Consider the following 24,534-nt stretch of genomic DNA (forward strand, 5'->3'; position numbering starts at 1 on the left):
GCATTATTTTTTTCTTTGTATCTTTCTGTATTTTCGGTCACGGACTGGATGATTATTTTTCGCTAACAAGCCATGGCACAGAACCCGGAGTTTCAGCGAGGTGACCTCTCTATTGCTATGTCGCTAAAATGCACTTGCAGTGTCCAAATATTTGGCATCAGAACAAGCGACAACTGTACACTTTCTATAAACTTGCTGAGGAACTGTTTTTTCAGTAATACTTGACACATTCTATCAGCCCTTTATTCTCATTTGCTCTTTGCCTGAGAAACTTGCTCGTTAGGCTTGCATTGCTCCCCGGTTCCAACGTAAATTCGGCTTCCCGGGCTACAGCTGTTTTGGAAGTAGTCCTCGCAACAGTTTCGTGCTGTGTCTTCATCCTTTTTCACCCACAGCATGCATTGAGGCATTCTCGCGTCACTTCTTTTTTCTGGCGCAGCAGCTTCAGCTGCTTCTGCAAAAGAAATAAAACAAGTAAGAATGGACCACTAAATGTGAGCATTGAATGTTCAATTACAACAGCAAATATAAGTTGAAAAATAACACCTAAAGGTCTCACACACTCCGAGACCCCATATATACTAAGCTTTCATGAGCCAGGAAGGTGTAAAGGAGTATTACGATTACATTTGCACAGCGTTATTTTTTAAATGACGTAGGGGCGTGCATTGTGGTCACCATACGCGGAGTATTTCGCAAACGAAGTCTTTCGCTACCAGTTTATTCGGCACTAGAACGTTTTGAATTGGCAGACCATAATCTCAATCATGCGGCAACGTGTCGAAGTTGCATCGCATATTGAATGAAGCGCAGCAAGCTTTGGCGATGAACACACGGCGTATTCGCGACCACCGGTAGCATACCTTTTTTTCCTTTACACTGTGCGATCTTAACTGCTTCGACAGTCCAAGGCTTCTTTGCTAGGCATCTACCGTAATTTTACGCCAACGTTTACGTATTTTTACGTAACTCTCTCATATTAACTGCAGAAAAACATACAGAATTGTCGCTGGACGCTGGGAGAGCAAATTGAGGCTGTATTTTAAAACTGCGTTTCCTTAATAAAACGAGTTCACAACGATATCGATGTCACTAAAGTGCAATTACAAAAGAAACTTCTAATTTTATGACAATGCAATGATAATTGAGCAAGATTTGTTTCCTCGTGACTTAACAAAAACTACAATTCAGCCATAACTTTCACCCTTCCAATACGAGGTGATGATAATAGTGCGGCCAACTCTTTGGATTGGGTGGGCGTGGACACTACGCTCTAGACAACAAGATACTATATTGCCTTCAAGTTACAGCAAAATAAAAGGTAGTAACAATTGAAACAACAGAAAAGAAAATAAAAAAAGAAAAAGAGAGAACCGCGTGGACTTAAGTATTGTTGCAGCCGCCGCTCGCCATCCTTCTAGCCGTTCTTTAGTCGCTGCGACTGCTCCTTCATCTACACCACTCCAACCGTCGTCTCCACTAGCCTTCTGGAATTTAGGAGCATTTTGTAGAGAAGTGTCATTCACAACCGCTGGGCATTGACCTTTGCATAGCAGAACCACATCTTCAATTGTTTCGTCTTCGTATCCACACACCCGACACCGCACATCACTCATGAAATTGTTCATGGTCCTGAGGCGCACAAGTGTACACAGTGCTCCAGCTCTCACTCAAATAGTGTTTTACTCCAAAGGCATAGAGGTATCAGTGGGAAGGGGAGGGGGGAAAGGGGGCGCGAGCCTCTCTCCTCCATTCAGAAAAGTTGAAAAGGCTGAGCCCCCCCCCCCCCTTTCGACAGTTGTCACTCTTGGCTGCACACTGTGAAAAACAACTTAGGCGAAATTTTCCCTCACAGCAGTAATTACTCAATTATGTTCTTACGGGAGAATGAAAATATTACGAGGCAACGTAACAACATAGTGAAATTTTGGCAACATTTCCGCTGTGATAATTTTCCTAGTAGGGTCTTTGCGCGGCGGCTTGCCTGTGCGACGCTTTCGCGCCTTGTGCTGTAGTATTGCAGAGCACGCATCTGCCGGATAGGGGCCATGTAACATTAAATCACGTGTTCGTGCTTTTATTCTGCTGTGATGCTTTCGTGCAGTTAAAGATGAGAACGAGCAAAGTTTTTTTTTTTTTATGAAACGGTCGAAGCACTTGCTGCTTCCATAATTTTTTTCTTCGAAAACGATATAGCATCACAGCTGCTCTGTCGAAGCTCTTGTTAGCCGATGAGTGTAACGAAACGTTTTCCATAATTAACTTTTTTCGTACTGAAGCGCCAAAACTTGTCTTCGCTTTAGCCTCTGATAAACCTGAGTAGCCTTGCTTAGGGGAACTTGGAGTCATGGCGACAGCTTCCAAAGTGGCCATGAGTAAAGCAGTGGACTCAAGCTCAGTGAGAAGCTCCGCTTTTAAAGCAGCAGTGACATGAACTTGACGCATGTCGCGTTTTTTGCGTCAACGCATAGTTATCGATCCCCTATTAACGATTCGGTACTAATAATGCAACAAAGAGAAGAATTAGTATGTGTAATATTGATTAGTATGACCAGTATCGAGCCCAATTCAAAACGAGTGCAAAGCCCCCCAGTTTTCAGCGGTGCCAAGTGGTCATCTCTCGTGGTCGCACCCTGTCTAGTCGCGTGGCCGCACGAAATGGTGAGGAAACTTTCCGTTGACATTTCATCTGCTATTATTCATCACCCCCGTTGTCGTCGCTACCGTCATCAGCGTTCACAAGCGACGATGAAAGCACTATGAAATATCGAAACGCGGTAATTTGCGGCGGGGCGAATCAGTTTCGGTTTGATCCTCTTCTAAGTAATGATATTGAAATCGACGCCGGATCGAGAAGCGACGAGACAGCTGGAGACGCACGCTTGGGCCACGCTGGCTGGTAATATATATTGATTGATTTGTGGGGTTTAACGTCTCAAAACCACCATATGATTATGAGAGACGCCGTAGTGGAGGGCTGCGGAAATTTAGACCGCCTGGGGTTCTTTAACGTGCACACAAATCTGAGCACATGGGCCTACAACATTTCCGCCTCCATCGGAAATGCAGCCGCCACAGCCGGAATTGAACCCGCGACCTGCGGGTCAGCAGCCGAGTACCTTAGCCACTAGACCACCACGGCGGGGCGGCTGGTAATATATATAAATGCTGCGTGCGTGTCACTTGTTCGTGATGACCGTAGCTTCAGATATTCACATTCGTGCTCACAAATCCCCCGCAAGTCGCCTGAAGTAGCTCAACGAAAACGCAGGATTCACAAGAACGCGCTGCACGAAGTAAGCGAAACAAAGCAAGCGAAGCCGTTACTACAGTGTAGACTGTACAATCACTACAGTGTACACTCTACCATTACTAAGCAGCCAGGCGTTGCTGCCAGATGTAGGCACCGCCATGACAACACTTAAATTACAGTGTCTAGAAAATACTACCTAGTGTGCTGAGTGCACGCATTTTGTACGAGAGAGGGTGGTCCGACAAGTGATGACTGTGCTCAGTTGCCGCAAGTGGCGCTGCAAGTCGAGTGGGTGCCTGATTGTGCCAAGAAGTTTTCTTGTCCATTTACTGCTGGAGCCTCGCTACGAGTAAGATAAGTGTTTGACAGCTGTTATCTGCCGTATTGTGAAGTTCAATTTTGCCAGATGTGAGCAGCAACATACTGAGATGATAAAGACTAAAGTGCAATGCAAGGAAAGGACATGTTTTGTGCCTCTGTGTCGAAGCGGTTATCGGTCGAACGAGGAAAGGGTATCTGTTCACCGCACCGACGAACCCAGCACGGCTTCCAGAATATGAAAGCAGGATCAAGAGGGCAGACAGAAGGCTGACGCCGAAGGCTGTCATTTGCGAACGACATTTTAAGAGTGATTGCATCGAACAATCTTTTCAGATTACGGTGAATGGTGTCGTAAATGAAATCCCCCGAGAGAAGCCGCGCCGGAAGCCCGATGCTGTCAATGTGTACGTGTGTGTGTGTGTGTGTGTGTGTGTGTGTGTGTGTGTGTGTGTGTGTGTGTGTGTGTGTGTGGGTGGGTGTGTGTGTGTGCGTGTGTGTGTGTGTGTGTGGGTGTGCGTGGGTGTGTGTGTGTGCGTTTGTGTGTGGGTGTGCGTGTGTGTGGGTGTGTGTGCGCGCGTGTGTGTGTGTGTGTGTGTGTGTGTGTGTGTGTGTGTGTGTGTGTGGGTGTGCGTGTGTGTGTGTGTGCGTGTGTGTGTGTATGTGTGTGGGAGGGGGTGCGTGTGTGTGTGTGGGTGTGCGTGTGTGTGTGTGTGCGTGTGTGTGTGTGTATGTGTGTGGGAGGGGGTGCGTGTGTGTGTGCGTGTGTGCGTATTTGTGTGCGTGACATGCGCAACCACACTGAAACTCGCTTAATAATTGCAAAAATGATTTCTATTTGATAACATTGAATGCGTTAGATTTACTGCTCGTGTCCGTCCGTACTTCTGTCTGTCTGTTGGGTCTGAACGGTGCAGTATATCTGCACTAAGCAAGTTGGTTATTGGCCCATAAATAACTCAAATCTGTCCTATGTGCTGCATTGTTATTTTTGTCGTCCTTTCGTTTTATGACCAACCACAAAGCTGATTTGATGTCGTGAACTAAGTTTTTATTTAGTGCTTGTGGAAAAAGTGTATATGTACTCCGTATATGTGGTAGGCGCCATGTAAACCTTATTGCTTTATTGTAGGCCCACTGGGAGGACACCAGCTTCCGGCAAAGCAGGGAGGATGGTTTGAAGAAATTAGGGCCAGATGGTTCGATGCTGCTTTCAATGACAAATGACCTGTGATAACTTGGTTTGTTTCTTGCTGCTTCCCTTTGCTTTTCTTCTAGCCTAGTACACAGGTTTGTGGAAGGAGGGGGAGAGATGGTGTAATATGCTAGAGTGCCCTGCTGTTTTCTGGCAATACTTACAGCTTGTAAGATCTTTAAGCAGTCCGTTGTACAGATTGATTCACAGGAACTAAACTTGCTGCAGGAAATTATATTACGGACAAAAGCAATATTTAATGTATGAAAAGCAGGCTAGCGGAGTTATGCGGTTCACAAAGAACAACGTGAGCTACCCAGTTATTTGATCTGCCTTCCCTGTCGTTATGGGTAATGTCAAAGAATACAGCATAATCTCTAGCCTTGCACTAGAAAGCCTTTGAGGTGGCTGCAGTGATGAGGTTAATTTGGTTCAGGAACGCCGCGAAGACATGGAATTCTGTTTACAGTGACATCGAAGTTTTCCCCCTCTAAAATTCAGGCTCCCTAAATATTCTCACTGCGCCAATGCGGTGGGTCTACCAGGTGGGAAAAACGAACTGTTTTAGCGGTATTTTATACAAAGCCGAGTCACGACCACGTTTTTCCTGTTCCACAAAACAGCGGTTAACTTCAGGAAACAGCCCTATAGCTCTCAGAACTTGCTATATAAAAAACACACACCCCATTCTCCTTTCTGGCGAGGTAGCGTCGTCGACGCCATCGTCGTCAGCGGGAGTGTGAGTGGCACCCGACGGAATTAGACTTCCGAGTAGTGAGGACGCATGGGTTACTCTCGTGTGCGTAGACATAAGGACTGTTGGACTAAGTAATAGAACCAGTGTGTTGTACAGATAGCCACAGTGTTTTGTGTGTGAAGTCGATAAATGTTTTTCTTGTCCTTGTCTTGGGTTTTTGCGTCTGAGGGCCAAAAAAACCACCACAATTGGCGAGCCTGCAAGATTGGCTTACTATAATTCAAAGACATTACTTAGAGCTTTTGTCATGAACAGGGACAAATTTATTGCACTTGGCCAACAGCTATAGGGTTGGAGAACAAGAAGCTCAGAGAGTGGGTTGAGCGAGAGTGCACTGAAGCTCTAGATGAGCGTGCTAAGGAGCGGGAGATCGCGAAAGAAGATGCTAAGTGGCAGCAGAAGCTGTTAGACCAGCAGCAGAAGGTGCAGGAGCTAGAGCTGAAGATCCTCGAGCTGAAGCTTCGACTTCAGGAGAGCGCAAGCAGGGTACAGCCAATAGTGGCTGAGGAACAAGGAAGATCGGTCATGAGCGCCAGAAGAATAACAGAAATCTGCAGTTCTCATAATTTGGTTCCACCTTGAATAAAGCTCGGGACGACCTCGACGCGTTCCTGCAGCGATTTAAACGGGTCGCAACGTGTCAAGGGTGGCCGCGTGAGAAGTGGGCTCTTTCGCTTAGCCTTTGCATGGCAGGAGAAGCACTAACAGTCATAGCCGGTTAGATCCAACAGCTGCGCTGAATTATGATCAACTGAAAGCGGCGCTTCTTCAGAGGTTGCGCTATGCTGCAGAAGGCTACCACAAAAAATTTCGTAAAGCGAAGCCAGGAGAAAACGAGGCTGGTCTGCAGTATGCTGCACGACTCTCCGGCTACTTTGACTGTTGGCTTAAAACGGGAAAAACAGAGACAAGCCTTGCTAGCTTGCTAGCCCTGATGATAAGTCAGCAATTGGTGAAGGGTTGCTCTCTAGCACTCAGAAATTTTTCTCAAGGAAAGAAGTTGAAAAATCTTGAGTTCGCTGGGCGAGACTGCCGATAACTTATGGGAGCGCAGGTGCTTACAAACTTAGAAAGAGAACGCATTCCCAAGGATCCGGACCTTCGGTGTCTAAGCCGGTGTCCGCGAAGAGGACGGAGAAGCCTGCAAGTCGCTGTTTCCTGTGTGACAGGGCAGGCCATCGCGCAGCCAGCTGCTTCTCCCGCACGAAAGGAAATACTTCCAGCCGATGCGAAGTATGCCATGCAAGTGGTCACAACACTAACAGATGCCCCAGCAAGCATATTGGCAAAAACCAAGCATCAAGTATGCTGTAAGATAATTGGGAAGTTTCAACCTGAGAAGTATAAGAATGGCTACGTTGTTCCGCAAGATGGCGAAACGTTACCCATCGTCAATGCCACATCGTGTCAACCATCTAGGACCATTGAATAAGCTGACATGCGCGTTGTAGAAGGGCTCATAGAGAACCGACCAGTGCATGTACTCCGTGACACAGGCTGCGATACACTAGTGGTGCGACAGTCATTAGTGCGTAAAGAAAACCTCACCGCAACGTAGCGGCCAGTATTGTTCCTGGACCGCACGGTACACTACCTACCAGAAGCTGTGGTCTACCTCGATACACCTATTTTCAAGGGACAAGTTTATGCGCACTGCCTGCGTGACTCTATGATGTTGTCCTTAGAAACATCAGAGGAGCCCTATCACTGGACACTTTGAGCAGGATGAACAACAAGACGAGCCATTCCAGTCGATTTGCGCATATCGAGGAAATGACGCCGAAGAAGTCAAAAGGTCGCCGGGAAGGCGACACCGGGTCACTGTGAGGGAAGCCGCCAAACTACCACGTTCACCAATGCCTGGGCACAGTGACAGCCCTTCTATAGTAGCAGACAGTGACACCCATACGGCATGCACAAGTAGATGGCAACCAAGGGTGCATCCATGTGCTACCGACTTCGCCATTGCCAAATTTGAAGCGGATTCGACGCCCTACAGGAGTACACCTAAGCCTCAAGATGAGATTTCACCTACCGACCCAACGTCCATGGTACCGCTTCGTCGACGAGCCAGGCAGCATGCCTACTTTGAGCGACTCAGAAGCAGCCAGTGCATTCGAGATCAGACGGGTCTTGTTACGCTCCACGGCGATGGCCCTAGGATCCTCTGTGACCCCGTGCAGCAGTCACCATCAGCCACAATCATAGTGCGCTCACGGTCGTTTCACTAGCTTCACATATACGAAATTTTGTAATACTTGAAGTATGACCCGCCTAAACTTAATAGTTATACCATGCTTGTCACGTAAAACATGACTAAATACTACGCTCATATTGCGCTCGCCGCCGTTTCGCTAGGTTCACACATACCAAATTTGGTGTTAAGCGATGTCAATGGATAACGAAGGTATATGACGGGAACAAACATGGTAATCATGACACGCGTGTCATGTAAGAACATGACAACATACTACGCTCATAATGCGCTCTTGGCCGTATCGCTAGCTTCACATATACCAAATTTGGTAATACGTGACGTGAATGAACGATGAAGGTAAATGACCCGTCCAAACAAGATAATCTTGACATGCTTGTCATGTAAAATATTAATACATGTGTACCGAAGCATAGTGGCGCCAGCTCTGTGCCAGCGTGAAAGAAGACGTTGACGTCGGTGTGTGGCTCGTGCTTGCCGGGTTCCTGCCTGTACCAGCTTGTTGCGGCTAACCTGTGTGGAATAATAACCTGTGTTTACGCAAACTTGCTCGTTGCATTTGGTGGAAACGTGCTGGGTAACGTCCTGGAGCTCCGCAGCCGTAAGCTACCATCTCAGTCCACGATGACCGAGCGCGTCGATCTCCCACAAGGCTCTTCCACGCTGCCACCCGTCATGTGTTCTGGTGTACTTCGTCTGCGTGACCCACCAGTATACAACGGCACTGAAGATCAAGATGTCGAGGACTGGCTGGCAGAGTACGAGCATGCCAGCGCGATTAACAAGTGGGATGACCCTGCGAAGCTGATTCACGTCATCTTCTACTTGACGGATTTGGCCAACTTATGGTTCACCTACCACCAAGCCGACATCCCCACCTGGTCGGTTTTCAAAGAGGCCGTCACCTCGTTTTTCGGGCGTCCAGCCATGCGTAAGCTTCGCGCTGAACTGGGACTGCGGGGACGATTTCAGCGAAATGGTGAGAGCTTCACGAGCTACATTGAGGATGTGATCAGCCTCTGTAGGCGAGGTGATGCCAGGATGACGGAGGCTGACAGAATAGAGAACATAATGAAAGGCATTGATGACGACGCTTTTCATATGCTTGTGGCCAAAGACCCACAGACCGTCACGGTCTTGATTCAGTTATGTCAAAGTTTCGATGAGCTGCGCAAGCAACGAGTTTCTACACGTCGCGCTAATACGCAGACAGCTGATATTTCGGCCTTGGAGTGCAAAAGCAGTGGCTCCGACTACAGCGTGTTAATGCCTCAAATTCAACAGTACATCCGGGAGTAAGTTGCTCGACAGCTCTCTCTTGTCGCCACCATCAACGAGACCCCCACAACACTGGACCACTCACTTCGCCGTGCTATTCAGACGCAAGTTGCCAAGGCTCTCCCTTCGCCCACATCCCCAATATCAGTGGCTGCACCGCTGACTTATGCAGAAGCCGTCCGCCGACCTTCTGCCCAACCGCCGCTCCCTTCATACAGTCCAGCCACCAACTACTACAGGTCACCAGTTTCAGTTTATCCGGTAAATCGGCCCATTCCACCACATCGAGCACCTGTCAACTCTTGGCGTACTCCGGATAACCGGCCCGTCTGCTACAACTGTGGTATTCCAGGACATGTCGCGCGCTACTGTCGTCGCCGTGGATTCTATTTTAATGATGTGCAGCATTCCGGTAACAGACCTCGGCCATCAGAATCGAATGTGACACCTGATTCACATGACCCCCGCTCACGTCGACCAGATTTCAGCCGACGTCGATCTCCTTCACCCCGTCTTCGGTCTCCTTCCCCCATGCTTCGCCGTTCCAACCACGCCCAGGAGGAAAACTAACAGTCGCAGTTCCTGAGGCAAGAGCTGCGCCACCGACGAAATTTCCAAGGCCTCATCTATCGCCCCCTAACGAGATTGCCGTGTTTGTGGACGGTTTCGCCACAACCGCTCTTGTCGACACAGGTGCCACTATTTGTATAATCAGTGAAGTGTTATGCCGCAAACTGAACAAAGTGACGACTCCACTGGTTGAAATTTCTTTACGCACGGCGAGTTCGCAACACGTCCAACCTTCTGCCACATGCACTGCTCGTGTTGTGATTCAAGGAGTGCTTTACATCGTTGAATTTGTCGTCCTTCCGCATGCGTCTCATGAAATCATCCTGCGGTGGAACTTTCTTTCCGCTAATCATGCGGTTGTCGACTGCGCTCGTGCTCAACTCGTTTTGTTTCCATTCAGCACGACATTCATAGATCTCCCTCGCTCACCCAAAAAGGTGATCGTCGCCGCTGACATCGTCATTTCTGCCTTTTCGGTCACCGCGGTATCTCTTTTGTGCAACTCCGTTTCCGATTCAACTGCCCTATTTATGCCGTCACAAGAATGCGCTCGTCGCCGGAACCTTGTCGTCCCGTTTGCCGTCATAACACTTGCCGATGGCTCCAGTGCCGTGTACGTGTGCAATCCGTTCCCTTGTCCCGCTACCTTATTGCATGGCGAATGCATTGGGAGTCTTGACACTTATGATGACATCTTTCTTTTCGATGCCCGTTCTGATACGACACCGATGTCCGTGGATGCTGTCACAGCTGGCACCGCGCCCTCACTACCTGACGAAGACGTTCTGTTGCGCAGCGTAGGCACCGGCCTTACGCAAGACCAGCGCAATCAGCTCATTCAACTACTTGACCGTTTCCGCGCCTCCTTCGACCACGGACAACCTTCCTTGGGACACACGTCAGTTGTCGCTCACCATATCGACACCGGTCATCATACTCCACTTCGTCAGCGCCCCTACCGCGTCTCGCAGGCCGAGCGTGACGTCATCACTCAACACGTCGACGAGATGCTGCAACGTGGTGTTATTCAGCACTCACACAGTCCTTGGGCTTCGCCAGTGGTCCTCGTGCGAAAAAAGGATGGCTCCATCAGGTTTTGCGTGGATTATCGTCGACTAAACAACATCACACGCAAGGATGTTTATCCCTGCCACGCATTGATGACGCCTTGGATTGCCTTCAAGGTGCGGAGTTTTTCTCTTCACTGGATCTGCGCTCTGGATATTGGCAAGTACCAATGGCTGAACCAGACCGTCCAAAAACGGCGTTTGTGACCCCTGACGGCTTATATGAATTTAATGTAATGCCCTTCGGTCTTTGCAATGCGCCTGCGACTTTTGAAAGAATGATGGACAGTGTCCTCAGGGGACTTAAATGGCACATCTGTCTTTGCTATTTAGACGACATAGTTGTATTCTCGGCGAATTTCGAAACTCATCTTTCCCGTCTGGAACAAGTTCTCCAGTGCCTTACGGAAGCCGGGTTGCAACTTAACTTCAAGAAATGTCGTTTTGGCGCCCGCAAACTCACAATTCTCGGCCACGTCGTTTCAAAAGAAGGAATATCGCCAGATCCTGCCAAACTGCGTGCCGTTGCCGAGTACCCCAAGCCTACTACCCTAAAGGAGCTTCGTAGTTTCATAGGCTTGTGTTCCTATTTTCGGCGTTTCATTCGCAATTTTGCCTCTATAATTGCCCCTCTGACTCAGCTTCTCTCCCGTAGCACGGACCTCTCTGGCTGGAAATTCCACTGCGATGAGGCATTCACGGCGCTACGCCGGCTACTCATCTCTCCGCCAGTTCTCCGCCACTCCGATCCCAATGCACCCACTGAAATTCACACGGATGCAAGCGGTGTCGGCCTCGGTGCCATTCTCGCTCAACGCAAGGATGGCTGCGACGAGTACGTTGTCGCCTATGCCAGCCGTACACTAACGAAGGCAGAGTCCAACTATTCCGTCACGGAAAAGGAGTGCTTGGCTATCATTTGGGCTATAGGAAAATTTCGCACCTACCTTTACGGACGCCAGTTTGATGTTGTCACAGATCACCATGCCTTATGCTGGTTAGCGTCCATGAAAGATCCTACTGGCCGCCTCGCTCGTTGGGCTTTACGCCTTCAGGAATACGATATCCGTGTTGTTTATCGCTCAGGACGCAGACACTCAGACGCCGATGCACCATCCCGTTCTCCACTGCCTCCTGACCTTGCCTGCTTATCAACTGCCATTTGCGATTCGTCATCGTTGAGCATCACTGACATGCCATCCGAACAGCGCAAGGATCCCTGGATCAATTCTTTGCTCGACGTCCTCTCTCACAGTTCGTCAGAAACGACTTCACGCTCCCTCTCTCGTCAAGCAAGACACTTTGCTGTCCGTGAAGGCTTGTTGTATCGCCGCAATTACGTGACGGATGGCCGTAGGTGGCTCCTTGTCATCCCTCGTCATTTGCGTTCGGACATCTGCGCTGCCTTTCACGATAACCCCCAGTGTGGCCACGCTGGAGTATTTAAGATTTACTCTCGCCTTCGTCTAAGATACTACTGGCGCGGCATGTATCGGCACGTTCGCCAGTACGTTCGGTCATGCACCACGTGTCAACGACGCAAGACGCCTTCTCACAGCACCGCTGGCCCTTTGCAGCCCTTAACCTGCCCAGCGAGACCATTAGACCGCGTCGGAATTGATATTAATGGTCCTCTACCCAACTCTCTTCGAGGCGACCGGTGAATTATCGTCGCCGTGGATCATTTAACACGCTACGCTGAAACATCTGCGCTGCCTGCTACCACTGCGAAAGACGTTGCGTCCTTTCTTCTTCACCATCTCATTTTGCGACACGGTGCACCTCGTGAATTACTCAGTGACCGTGGACGCGTGTTTCTCTCGAACGCCGTCGACGAGCTACTCAAGGCATGTCGCACCGTCCATAGGAAATCCTCGGCATACCATCCCCAAACCAATGGCATGACAGAACGCTTTAACCGTACCCTTGGAGATATGCTTGCCATGTACGCCTCTGACGACCACACTAATTGGGACCAAGTGCTCCCTTTTGTCACGTACGCGTACAACTCTGCGCCACAAACAACCACTGGCTTTTTCTCCTTTCTTCCTTCTGTACGGACGTGAGCCATCATGCTCCATGGACACCATTCTCCCTTAGAGGCCTGATGTTTCCGAAGCGACGCCTGTTTCCGAAGCAGCTGCTTATGCCGAAGAGTGTCGTCAACTCGCTCGCTCATTTACCGCACAAGACCAATGGCGCCAGAAAACTGACCACGATTCCTCTGCGTCTACTGTACACTATAACCCAGGAATGCTGGTTTGGCTCTGGGTCCCGTCTACCCCTCCCGGTCTTTCCCCGAAGCTTTCGTCGAAATACCATGGCCCCTACCGTGTGGTGCGGCAAACATCTCCTGTCAACTATGAAGTTGAGCCGATTGATCCACCCTCGGACCAACGCTGCCATGGGCGTGAAACAGTACACGTATCACGCCTCAAACCGTGCTATAACCCCCTTGTCGTGTCCTTTCCCTAGGTCGCCAGGTTGGCTCCTTTCTGCGCGGGGAGTAATTGTACCGAAGCATAGTGGCGCCAGCTCTGTGCCAGCGTGAAAGAAGACGTTGACGTCGGTGTGTGGCTCGTGCTTGCCGGGTTCCTGCCTGTACCAGCTTGTTGCGGCTAACCTGTGTGGAATAATAACCTGTGTTTACGCAACCTTGCTCGTTGCACATGCTACGCTCATAGCGTGCTCGTGGCCATTTGGCTAGCTCCACAAATACTGAGTTTGCTACCACGTGACTTGATAGACTCCGATGGTTAATGACACGTCCAAACATAATAATCATGATATGCGTGTCATATAAGAGATGACCACAAGGTACGCTCATAGCGCGCTCGCGGCCGTTTCGCTAGCTCCACATATACCAAATTTGGAATCACGTGACGTGAATAGACGACGAAGTTAAATGACACGTCTAAACATGATAACCTTGATATAGAAGTCATGTACGGCACAATTTACGTCCATCTCATAAACTTGTGCTGATTTTATAGTGAGATTTCAACCTTCCCTATTCGTGCTTCTCATATCATCGATTCCCATTGTAAGTGGGATCTACAATTTTTTTGCGCTTTATACATGCATATGCTTTATATGTCACATGATGATGAACAAGCGAAGTCTGCTCGATAACTATGTAAGGCTCGATGAAGTGTGGTTGAAACATGTCGAACAGACCAGGTGTACGAACGCGTGTGAACCGGAGCACCTCGTCCCCAGGTCAGAAGAACACAATGCGATGAGATGCATCACAAGTGACTTTTCAATCTTGCTGTCTCGCTTCCGTATTTATGCGAGCACGATCACAGCACCAGGCTAGTCGTGAAATGTATTTCTCGCTGGAATACGGAGACGAGTTGACGTCGGTGTTGAAAAAGGAAACGTTGAGTAGGAAAGTGGGTGAATGCCCTCAGACTAGATAGAACGGCGAATACCTGGTGGGGTGCTGAACGGCCGTGTTTTAGGCGAAAATGAGGAATGGGAGAAGTGTATCCAAATTTTTCTGGTCTGGACAGATGTAGACGGCTATCATATCAGCATGAGTACGGGGTAATATCTCGGTGGGGCCGTTGGTTTGAGGGTGGTAGCTTGAAGCTCTCTTATGTGTTGTTCTATACGGGCGCAATAGTTCATTTAGCACACGTGAGAGAAACACCCTTCCACAGTTACTCAGCAATGTACGAGGAGCCACAAGGCACAAAATGATGGCATGAAGAACGAAGTCGGCAACTTCCAAAACTGAGGCAGTTCAAAAAAAGTTGTATCTGCGTAGCGTATCAGGTGATCTATGGTGCTCACTATCCCTCGTTTGCCAGTATATGTGAGGGGAAGGGGGCCGTAAAGGTCAACCCCTAAAACCTAAAATGCTGTTGTGGGACACGGAATCGGCTGAAGAGGCTTGACAGGCGCAGATGTCTGGACTTTACCACGCTGGCATGTAAAACAGGAAGGAACGTAGCGCGCGCTATGCTTGTAGCAAATACCAGGCCAGTAGAATCGACTTCGAATGTGGTCACGAGTTTTTTTAAACCAAGATACTTAGCAGTCAAGTCGTCGTGAAAGGTTTTCATCACGTGAACACGAAGGGAGCGTGGTAGCATGAGAACCAGCGTTGGCCATCAGGATGGTATATGTGATGGTACAGAACACCATCCTGCAGCTCTATTGCAAGAGTAGACGACGAAGCCGCACATTAGGTTGATAGGAAGCTATTGATACGTGGTCTATAATACGCCTGCTGTAAGGATCAGACAACTCGCAGGAGTGAAATGTGTGCTTGTCGGCCAAGAATAGCTGGTTCCGTGAGGTGAGGTAGAAGTGGCGGCCGATCTCAGACCTATGCTGAGTTGGATAGTTGGAAGCGGGCAGCGTGAAAGGGGGTCGGCGACTCGATTTTTTCTACCAGACATGTAAAATTTGTCGAACTCATACTCCTGTAGATGTAGAATCCACTCACCCAAACGTCCAGACGAGTTCTTCGGCGAGGAAAGCCCGCATAAGGCGTGGTGCATGGTCCGTAAAAATTATTGAATGACTGTCGTGGAGCAGAAGTGAACCTTTCGCATTTACAAGACCACAGCCAAGCACTCTTACTTTGTCATGGTATAGTTTTTTTGGACTTGGTTAGTACTCGACTGATATATGCATACTCTCTCTTTTGTGAAGAGGCGTCGCGTTGAAGCGGAACGGCACCTATACCGCGGCCGCTCGCGTCCGTATAGAGAATAGTGAGTGTCGCCTCATTGAAGTGGCAGAGTACAAGTTCGGACGAGAGGGCACACTTTAACAGGTCGAATGCCATTCGAAATTTCTGATACCACAAAAAGGGCACTTAGAAAGCGAACAGATGGTGCAGTAGAGCCGCTATTAGTATGAAGTTCCGTATAAAACGGCGAAAATACGAGGCGAGACCAAAGAAACTTCGGAACTCCTTCGGCCTTTCGGGGTATCGAAACCGAAGGACCGCAAAAGTTTTGTCCAGATACGACCAAATTCTGAATTCGCTCACGACGTGGCCCATGACCTTGATAGCTTTTGTTGCGAAACGACCTTTTTGAGTGTTGAGTTGGAGACCGGTGGCGGCAAGGCACATCAAATGCTCACCCAATCGTCGCAGGTGCTGAAAGAAGGTTGACGAAAAAATAACGATTTCATCAAAGTAGCACAAGCAGGTCTTCCATTTTAGGCTGCGCAGCGCAGTAACTCAGGCACTAAAGAGTTGCGGGAGCGTTACACAGCCCGAAAGGCGTAATATTAAATTCTTAGAGCCCGTCAGGGGTGGCGAATACCGTTTTCTCTTTATCTTCTTCATGCATAGAAATTTTCCAGTCTCTTGAACGCAAGTCGAATCTTCAAAACTACTCCACGCCTTGCAGGGAATCAAGGGTCATCGATGCGTGGCATGGGGTACACATCCTTGCGAGTGATTTTGTTGAGCGCGTGGTAATGGACGCAAAAAACGCACGGAGCCGTTCTGCTTACGAAGCAGGAACACAAGCGACGACCAAGGGCTAGCGGTGGGGCAAATTACCTCTCGTTGGAGCATGTCAGCTACGTTTTATTCGATAATTTTTTTCTCAGCAGCAGACACGAGGTAGGGCCGGCGGCGTACAACAGATGTGCCGACTGTGTGGATTCGATGTGTTGCATTAGTAGTGCGGCCTGATGTCAAGGAGTAAACATCGAAACTTGCGTGTGTGTTTTCTCAACAAAGCAAGCAGCTGTTGCATGTGTGAAGGTCTCAAGCCGTTGGTCATGACTGCGGTAAAGGCGGAATAAAAATCAGGCTCACCACTAGGGTGGTCGTTGGAGTAGACGTCTTGAAGTGGCACGACGTACGCAGGCTCGGGGTCGGTCACGCAGGCCATCATGATGTTATGAAGAAGTAGAATTGTCGCTGATGTTGTATTCACGGCGGGAACACGTGCGCAGTGATTGAGAAAACAAGCCACACCGGAGGCGAGACGCGGCTCGGGTGAGACGCTGTGCGGACGCGCTTCGCATGAGCTCCAGCCCGGTGACCGACTATCGGCGGACGCGCTTTGTTCTGGACTTTATGTCAGTGGGCTCGTCTGCAGGAGGTTGCCCTGTACCTACGGACACCACTCGTATAGGCAAGTTTGTCCCCATTTTCGGAGTTTCTGAGATTTCCCTATCAACCCCGCGGTGGCATGGCTAGGCCTATCTCCTAGGCCAAGCCTGGGCCGCGTCGCCGGGCGTCTGGCTTGCGCCTGGTGACCGTGGGCCTTCTAAGGCTGAAGATGGAATACTACGTCGAAGGGACACAATAATGCACGAAGAATTTGAAGCGTGAGAGTGGGCTCCAGGGCGGAAGGCACAGGACCGATTTAAGAAGACTCTGTATGGCGACAACGCCAAGAGTAAGTTTTGCGAGACGCAGGCCAGCAGCGACGAGCGCAAGACGCACGGAGCGCAGCAAGTCAAGCCGGAGAAAGCGCCGGTGTGGAAGAAACGCGGACCGTTTCTCAAGTTGCCAGCCACGGATTTCAAGGTTGTGTACAGGCCCCAGAACTGGGACTTGAGTGTCGTGACAGTGAGAGAACTCGGATGTGCACAGAGAGCAGCAGTGCGTCTAACGAATGCGATTGCCGCGGAAGAAGACATTGTGCGGGTTAATGGCACAAACAACACGTTGACGTTGAGCACACCGTGTATATATCGCAGTAGGGCATATGCGACTGAGAAGACGCGTATGCTGGGTGATCGCGACCTGCTGGTTTCGGCGTTCGTGGTGCCATTGGAGAACTCCATGCGGGAAGTGATTCACAATGCTTATGACGTACGGTTGCCCAGTGGAAGAAATTCGAGTGGGAATCCTGAAGAAAATGAAGGCATAGATATTCTGGACGCAAGACCTCGGGGAAAGTCAAAGGCGGTTCAGATTACGTTCGCGGGGAAACGCATACCCGGAAAATTACTTACTGGAACTGTCTGTACGTTGTGATTCCGTATAGAAATTTAGTCAAGACCTGCTACAACTGCACACGAGTTGGACATCGAGCGGACGTTTGCTATCATCCAAAGAGTAAGCTATGTCACCGTTGCGGGAAGAACCATCCTGCCCGGCCATATGGAGAGCCATTCACGCGGATGCCGTACTGCATCGTGTGCCATGGAGCGCATCACACAGGGAGCCTAAACTACAAGTTTCGCCTGGCTCGCAAGCCACCGACATGCCGGCAGTAGAGAATCGAAAGAGAAGCGAAGCTGGTAACGATGAGCGGTCCACGAGGGCCACGGAGCGGTCATCGAGGGGTAAAGAAGGCACAAGCAAAAGTAGGGACCGGTCCAGTTCCTTCCCACTATTGCCAAGGCGCGGGAGCGGCCAAGATGGCGGACGAGTATCCAGTCACAACAGCTACGCATGCGACACCAACAAAAAGGTGAGCTTGTCAGGCACGGCCTCCCAGAACGAAACCGCGTGAGAGAGGAGGTTAGAAACGCTGGTCTAGCGGCAGGGAGATTCGATTAAAAGAATGGAAAATAGAATTGTAGAGATTGAACGCGCACTTAAAAACGATCAACGACAAGGGACACAGGCACCAGCAGTGCAAGGCCTACAGAAATCGACGCAAGAGGCGTCTGCTCGCGTACAGGAGTGTGCAGCTATGGAAGTGGAGAATCGGGGGACAGTGAAGAGACCACTGCTGGGGGATGAGGTAGCTAACGCAAAACGATTAGCCGAAACGTCACCAGTAGACATGCCACAGCCTGTTTTTAAGGTCATTAGTCTTAAGTGGGATGTAACAACACTTGCGGATAAAGTAGGCAAACAAGGGAAAAGACAGGATAGGTTGGAGGCTCGAGTCGAAAAGATCGAAGCCAGATTAGACACAATAGAGGAGCGTCTCGGCATGCTCTCAACTGAATTTAGGGATTCCCAAACCCAGGTCATGGGCATGTTTCAGCAGCTTCATACTCTATTGGAGGCAAGACTGCCTCCCGTGGGTGGCCAAGTGCCATTGTCAACCTGGTGCCTCATCATGGCGCCTCGCCAGGAAATTGAGGCTTGAGAGTTGAACTGCAGGGGCTTTCGTCAAAAGCGGGGGAACCTGCAGTTGCACGTGCAAAATCTGGATAGTAAGCCCGACATAATAGCCTTACAGGAGGCTAGTAGTTCCGTAAAATTACCAGGATTTAAGGCATTTACAGTGCCAGGAATTGATTCGACCGATGCCCATCCGCATTGTAAGTATACCACTGCAACACATCGTTCTCTAGCTTGAAGTGGCGAAGTGGAACTTCTTTGTATTGAGCTGAAGGCCAGCGTTCTAAATGCACGTTAGAACAGTCCAAACGCTTAAGGTGCCGAGGAAAAGTAGACGAATAAATTACTATCTAATCTAAATAACATGATGTTTTCCACTTGAGACCACGTAAGACAGGATCTATCATGAGCTCGAGTGTTGCTGGAGCGTTACATAAGCCAGAAGACATGACGTTAAACTCGTAAAGCCCGTCAGGTGTTGAAAACGCTGTTTTATCCTTGTCTGCTTCGCGCACAGGTCTCGACCTCCAATGCCCGGATTGGAGGTCGAGGCTGGAGAAATATTCTGCGCCTTGTAGGGAGTCGAGGGCATCATCTATGCGTGGCAACGGATGTACATCTTTTTTCGTGTTCTTATTGAGCGCTCTGTAATCAACACGAAATCGGACAGAGCCATCCTTTTTCAGGACCAACACCACAAGAGACGATAAAGAGCTCGATGAAGGTCGAATAATATCCCGTTTGAGCATGTCGGTGACGTTTTACTCACTTATTTCCTATTCCGCTGAAGACAGACGGTATGGCGGGCGGCGTACAATGGAGCTGCCTTCGGTTTGGATGCTGTGGTCTGCAACGGAGGTGCAGCCCAGAACATTGGAATATACGTCAAACAAATTGCTGTGCTTTTGGAGGAGGTCTAAGAGGTCTCTTTTTTGCTCGGCAGGGAGGTGACGACTTATGGTTGCATTTAAAGGAACAGTGGTTGCCTTGAAATCAGTTGTAGCAGACAAAGATGGTGATTCTGCGTGAAGGGGAACCAGCGAAAAAGGCTCGCTGTCAGCGAAGCAGCTCACAGCAGTGCCCTGAAGCAGCACCACTGGCGAAGTTGGGTTCAAAGTGGTGACCAATGCTCTACCATCACTAAATCGCACAAGGCCGGGTGCAATGGTAAGCCCCGCAGGTTTGGAGTGAACTGATGGAGCTATAAACACGTCACCGGTAACTATAGTATCCGAAGCGATCGCAAGAATTCGTTCTTCTCCTGGCGAATTGACACAATCAGCGGCAGCAACGAAACGGAAGCTGTATGGATCGACATCGGGTGAACTCTCAGTAGCTGACATATGAATTACTCGCTTACGACCCGATATGAAAACTGATGCCGAAGAAAGGAAGTCTCATCCTAAAATGAATGTGTGGGTACACAAAGTACAAAAAACTGAACGTGGTGAAGGATGCCATCCATGAAAAGGCGGACTGTACGAACACTTGAAGGCTGAATAGGCACTCCATCTGGGCAACGAAGGGGAGGGCCATCGTATGGCGTCCTAACTTTTTCAAACGAGCACAAAAGTCTGCACGAATTACAGAAAGTTATGCGCCTGTGTCTACCAGTTCCTCTGTTTGTATACCTTCAACATACACCAATAAAACATTTTATGGGCGGTCCGGAGGAGTTTGACACAGTTCGAAAGATGCAGCTTTCCCCCCCCCCCCCCCCCGAGGCTGCACTGTTTAGTTTTCCAGTTGGCGGTCGGGAATCGAAGGAGATGGTCGGAGTGGCGAAGAGGAACACCGCATCGGTGAAGGTGAGCGACGTGCGCTGTTCTGATACAGTCAGTGATAGGGTAGTCCAGTGGGGTAGAAGTCGTTCCGTTCGAAGTCATTGTAGCTTTTTCTTTCGTCTTGCTGACGGCGTCGGCAAAACCTTCAAATATGACCACGGATGCCGCAATAGAAGCAAGTCGGCCGCATAGTGCGCCAGGCGTCGTAAGGCTGGGCGGATGGTGGCGGTGCTAATGAGTTGAGCGATCCATGCACTCCGGGCGCTGGTAGCTGCATTGGGCTTTGCTGGGGTGCAGGTGTCCTAGCAACAACCTGAGCATAAGTTGGCATGGCCACAGGATGTGAGCTTGGAACAGGTGTGACAGTCATGGAGGCCTGGCTTTGGTGGGGCGCAGCTGTCGTTGCAGCAACGTGAGCATAACTTGGTATTGGTCCGGGATGTGAGCTCGGAACAGGTGTGCCAGTCATCAATGCCAGTTCCTCCCTCACGGCGTCGCGTAGACTAGTAGCAGGTGGCGTCGTTCGAATATCAAGTTGGCGAGGTGAAGTCTGTGCATGAAGTTCCTCGCGGATAATATAGCGGATCAATGCACGCAGCTCTGTTCTGTCATGACTCGACCTCAAATCAGACATATCAAGTTGCACCCGAGTGGTCTGAAGCTCCTCGAAGCGCTGACAGGTAGCAGCAACGTCGGCTACGGTCTGGGAATTCTGCACCACAAGCGCATTAAAAGCGACAGTCGCAGTGCCTTTTAGCAGGTGGCGCACGCGGTCGTTTGCCGCCATATAGTTGTCGATGCGGCGGCAGAGGGCGAGAACGTCTTCGATGGAAGAAGTGTAAGACTCGTCGGGGCGCTGAACACGTGCACCAAGCCTCTTCTTGGCAATATTCGAGCGCACTGACGGGTTGGCGAAAATCTGGTGGAGCTAATGTGTAAAGGTGGGCCATGTCGGGAAATCTGTAGCCTGGTTAAAAAAACCTAGTTTTTGTGACGCCGCTCGAGTAGAAAGCAACGTGGGTGAGTTTCACAGGCTTATCCCAGTTGTTGATGGCACTCACGCAGTCATACTCCTCGAGCCAGTCTCCCACGTCCTCACCGCGTCCTCACTCTAGAGTCTGACGCTAGTCGCGATCTACGCGACCAGCGTCCGTCAGCGCGGCACGACGGCAATCGGCGGGAAATTTGCGCCGATGCGTTAAGGCCAAACCTCATAAGCGCTAAAATACACGCGACAGCGACAAGCGACGCGACGTAGATCAGCTTCGCGCGATCAGTCGCTAGCGCAGGCAAACCTCATTCACGCGACGGCTTCGGTGAGCGAATTCCACTCTTGCTGGCATGAGGCCGTCTACTCGCACCAAGAAAACCACGTAGCGAGCAGTATGCAATTTAAAAATAAGATATATTGTTGTGTAATGAAACGGAAAGTGTTTATTATTGTCTTGCAGCACTTTTTATACGCACATGCGTAATAAACATTGCGTTATTTCTTGTTGCGCATACGTGACTCGGGTTGCATCACGTGCACCTATGTAGTCTTTGTCTTTTCCGGTATTTCGCTATTGGCTGCTTGAGCCCAGCACTTCCGGGCGATGAGCGACGGTTTCCAAATCTGGAGAACCGAGCGATCGTGCGAAAACGAGCACGCGACACGTCGCGCGAACGCCCTGTTTCGTCGCTCATAGCGTCGCTCGTCGCTGTCGCGTGCATTTTCGCGCTTATGAGGTTTGTCCCTTACCCAGACAACACTGCGTCTCCCTCTTTTTGTGATGGAGGGACGCCGGACGAGCTGAAACGCGCATGTGTCAAAGCACCCCAGCGCAGCGCGTGCCAGCGAGTATATGGCAGGACAGGTGCCTGGCGTGGCAACGCCGTCGTGACGTGACGAAATCAACGCCGGTGAGAACGCGCACCACGTCACGTCGAAATGTATTGGCGCCTTGACTGTAACATGTAGTCATGTTCTCACAAGACACGCATCTCATCATTATCATCTTTGCACCAGTCGCATACGTTCGTCATCCATTGACGTCACGTAATACCAAATTTGGCATATGTAAAGGTAGCGAAACGGCCGCGAGCGCATCATGAGTGTGGAATGTAGTCATGTTGTTACGTGACATGCATGCCGTGATTATCATGTTTGCACCAGTGTCATACTTTCGTCGTCCATTCACGTTCCGTAATACCATATTTGGTATAGCTTAAGCTAGTGAAGCGGCCGCCAGTGCATCACAAGTGTGCATGTAGTCATGTTGTTACATAACACGCATCTCATTATCATCTTGTTTCCACCAGTCACGTACCTTCGTCAATCATTCACGTACCATAATACCCGATTTGGTATGTGTGACGCTAGCGAAACGGCCACGACCGCATCATGAGCGTGGCATGTAGTCATGTTGTTACATAACACGCATGTCATGATTTTCATGTTAGGATTTGTCACTGGTGCTCGCCCTACAATCATGCCATACCATACAGGTTTTTCAACATGCCATGTGAACTAAACCACCGCAAGAGCTGCAGGACCATGAAATGTAAATCATGACATTCATGACATATATCTCATGATTTTGATGTCATGACTAGTGAAATATGTACTTCATACAGTCATGTTATGCCATACCAAGTTTGGTATCGATAATTATCGAAACGCCACGAGAGCTAAGAGTCGTAAACGGCTAGATAGATAGATAGATAGATAGATAGATAGATAGATAGATAGATAGATAGATAGATAGATAGATAGATAGATAGATAGATAGATAGATAGATAGATAGATAGATAGATAGATAGATAGATAGATAGATAGATAGATAGATAGATGGATAGATAGATAGATAGATAGATAGATAGATAGATAGATAGATAGATAGATAGATAGATAGATAGATAGATAGATAGATAGATAGATAGATAGATAGATAGATAGATAGATAGATAGATAGATAGATAGATAGATAGATAGATAGATAGATAGATAGATAGATAGATAGATAGATAGATAGATAGATAGATAGATAGATAGATAGATAGATAGATAGATAGATAGATACGCTCAAAGTCGCCGAAGTTCACTAGAAAATGCTTCGCATTTAAAATGTGCCGAAAATGTTCATATAAATTTTATCGCACTGAAGAATCACCGCCGCCCTCTGTAAAAAAAAAAGCTTAACCAGCAAAATCTGAAACGTGCGGCCCCGTTGTTTAGTTGCGGGTTCAACCCGACGCTGCACTGAACCCTTTCATAACTATTTATTACATGTTTGTGCTTCTTAATCAGGTTGGACACACGTGGTGTTCGGGCTTACCACAATGATTTCACAAGCCGCCCATTGTGCCTCGCATTATCACGGTTATGGTGGAGTGTAATGACGGATAAGTGCGTTTCGCAACGTGTTGACCGCAGTAGTTGTTCTCCAACCACAAGCGGTTACAGACATTGCAGCCAAAGCCAGTGTACCGCTGGAGAAACTCACGCTGAAGGTGGGCGTTCGTCCCAGTGAACGCGCTCCCGCAATGATCACGTTGACGTATGCTGTGCCCGCAAGCAGCCGTAGTTGCAAGTGGTTGACATCACGAGCTAACTCAGCCGCGTTGTTTGCCGGATGAACCCACCACCGGCACTTGCATTCTCCTTCGTGCTTTGGCGCAACTTAGAAGGCTCCTGGATTACCCGTACGCAGTTGCTGCCGGCACTCGGCCTCCCGGGCCTGTTTCTGTGCCCGGACTGCACCATCAGCCCGACGAATGTGAGCTCTCTCACGCTTCCACTGTCGGCACTCTTCGAGAATTCTCTGCTCTTGACCCATGTTGAAGTTCCAGTAGGAACTGATGCGCGTGTTCGGCGGCAGGGCTGTGACGGCGTATACAACGTCACTCAAAAGCAGCCAATGGGGCGCGTGCTTGCTCACGACGCGTAGAACAACCTAACTCATCACACTTCCAGTTGAGACCGCTCGTGACACCGATGCCGAACACTTTTTAGTTTTTTCTGGCCAAGTACGGCAATCGCTGTGAAAATTTGATATATTGGATATAACGTATTATACTGAACGACATAATTGATTAAACTGCATTCT

At 49.3% G+C, this 24,534-nt stretch overlaps 1 protein-coding gene across 1 annotated transcript in view; it reads right to left on the reverse strand.

The window, feature by feature from the left end:
- Window positions 1–221: 221 nt before the first annotated feature.
- The window catches only part of LOC142768648 (uncharacterized), a 149,976-nt gene continuing 125,663 nt past the window's right edge, over window positions 222–24,534 (reverse strand). The window contains exon 5 of the mRNA XM_075870660.1: window positions 222–454. Coding sequence (XP_075726775.1) covers window positions 249–454 — 206 coding nt within the window. The 3' untranslated portion in view covers window positions 222–248. The remainder of the gene's footprint in view (window positions 455–24,534) is intronic.

The sequence above is a fragment of the Rhipicephalus microplus genome, chromosome 8, assembly GCF_043290135.1.
Source record: "Rhipicephalus microplus isolate Deutch F79 chromosome 8, USDA_Rmic, whole genome shotgun sequence".
NCBI classification, from domain to species: domain Eukaryota; kingdom Metazoa; phylum Arthropoda; class Arachnida; order Ixodida; family Ixodidae; genus Rhipicephalus; species Rhipicephalus microplus.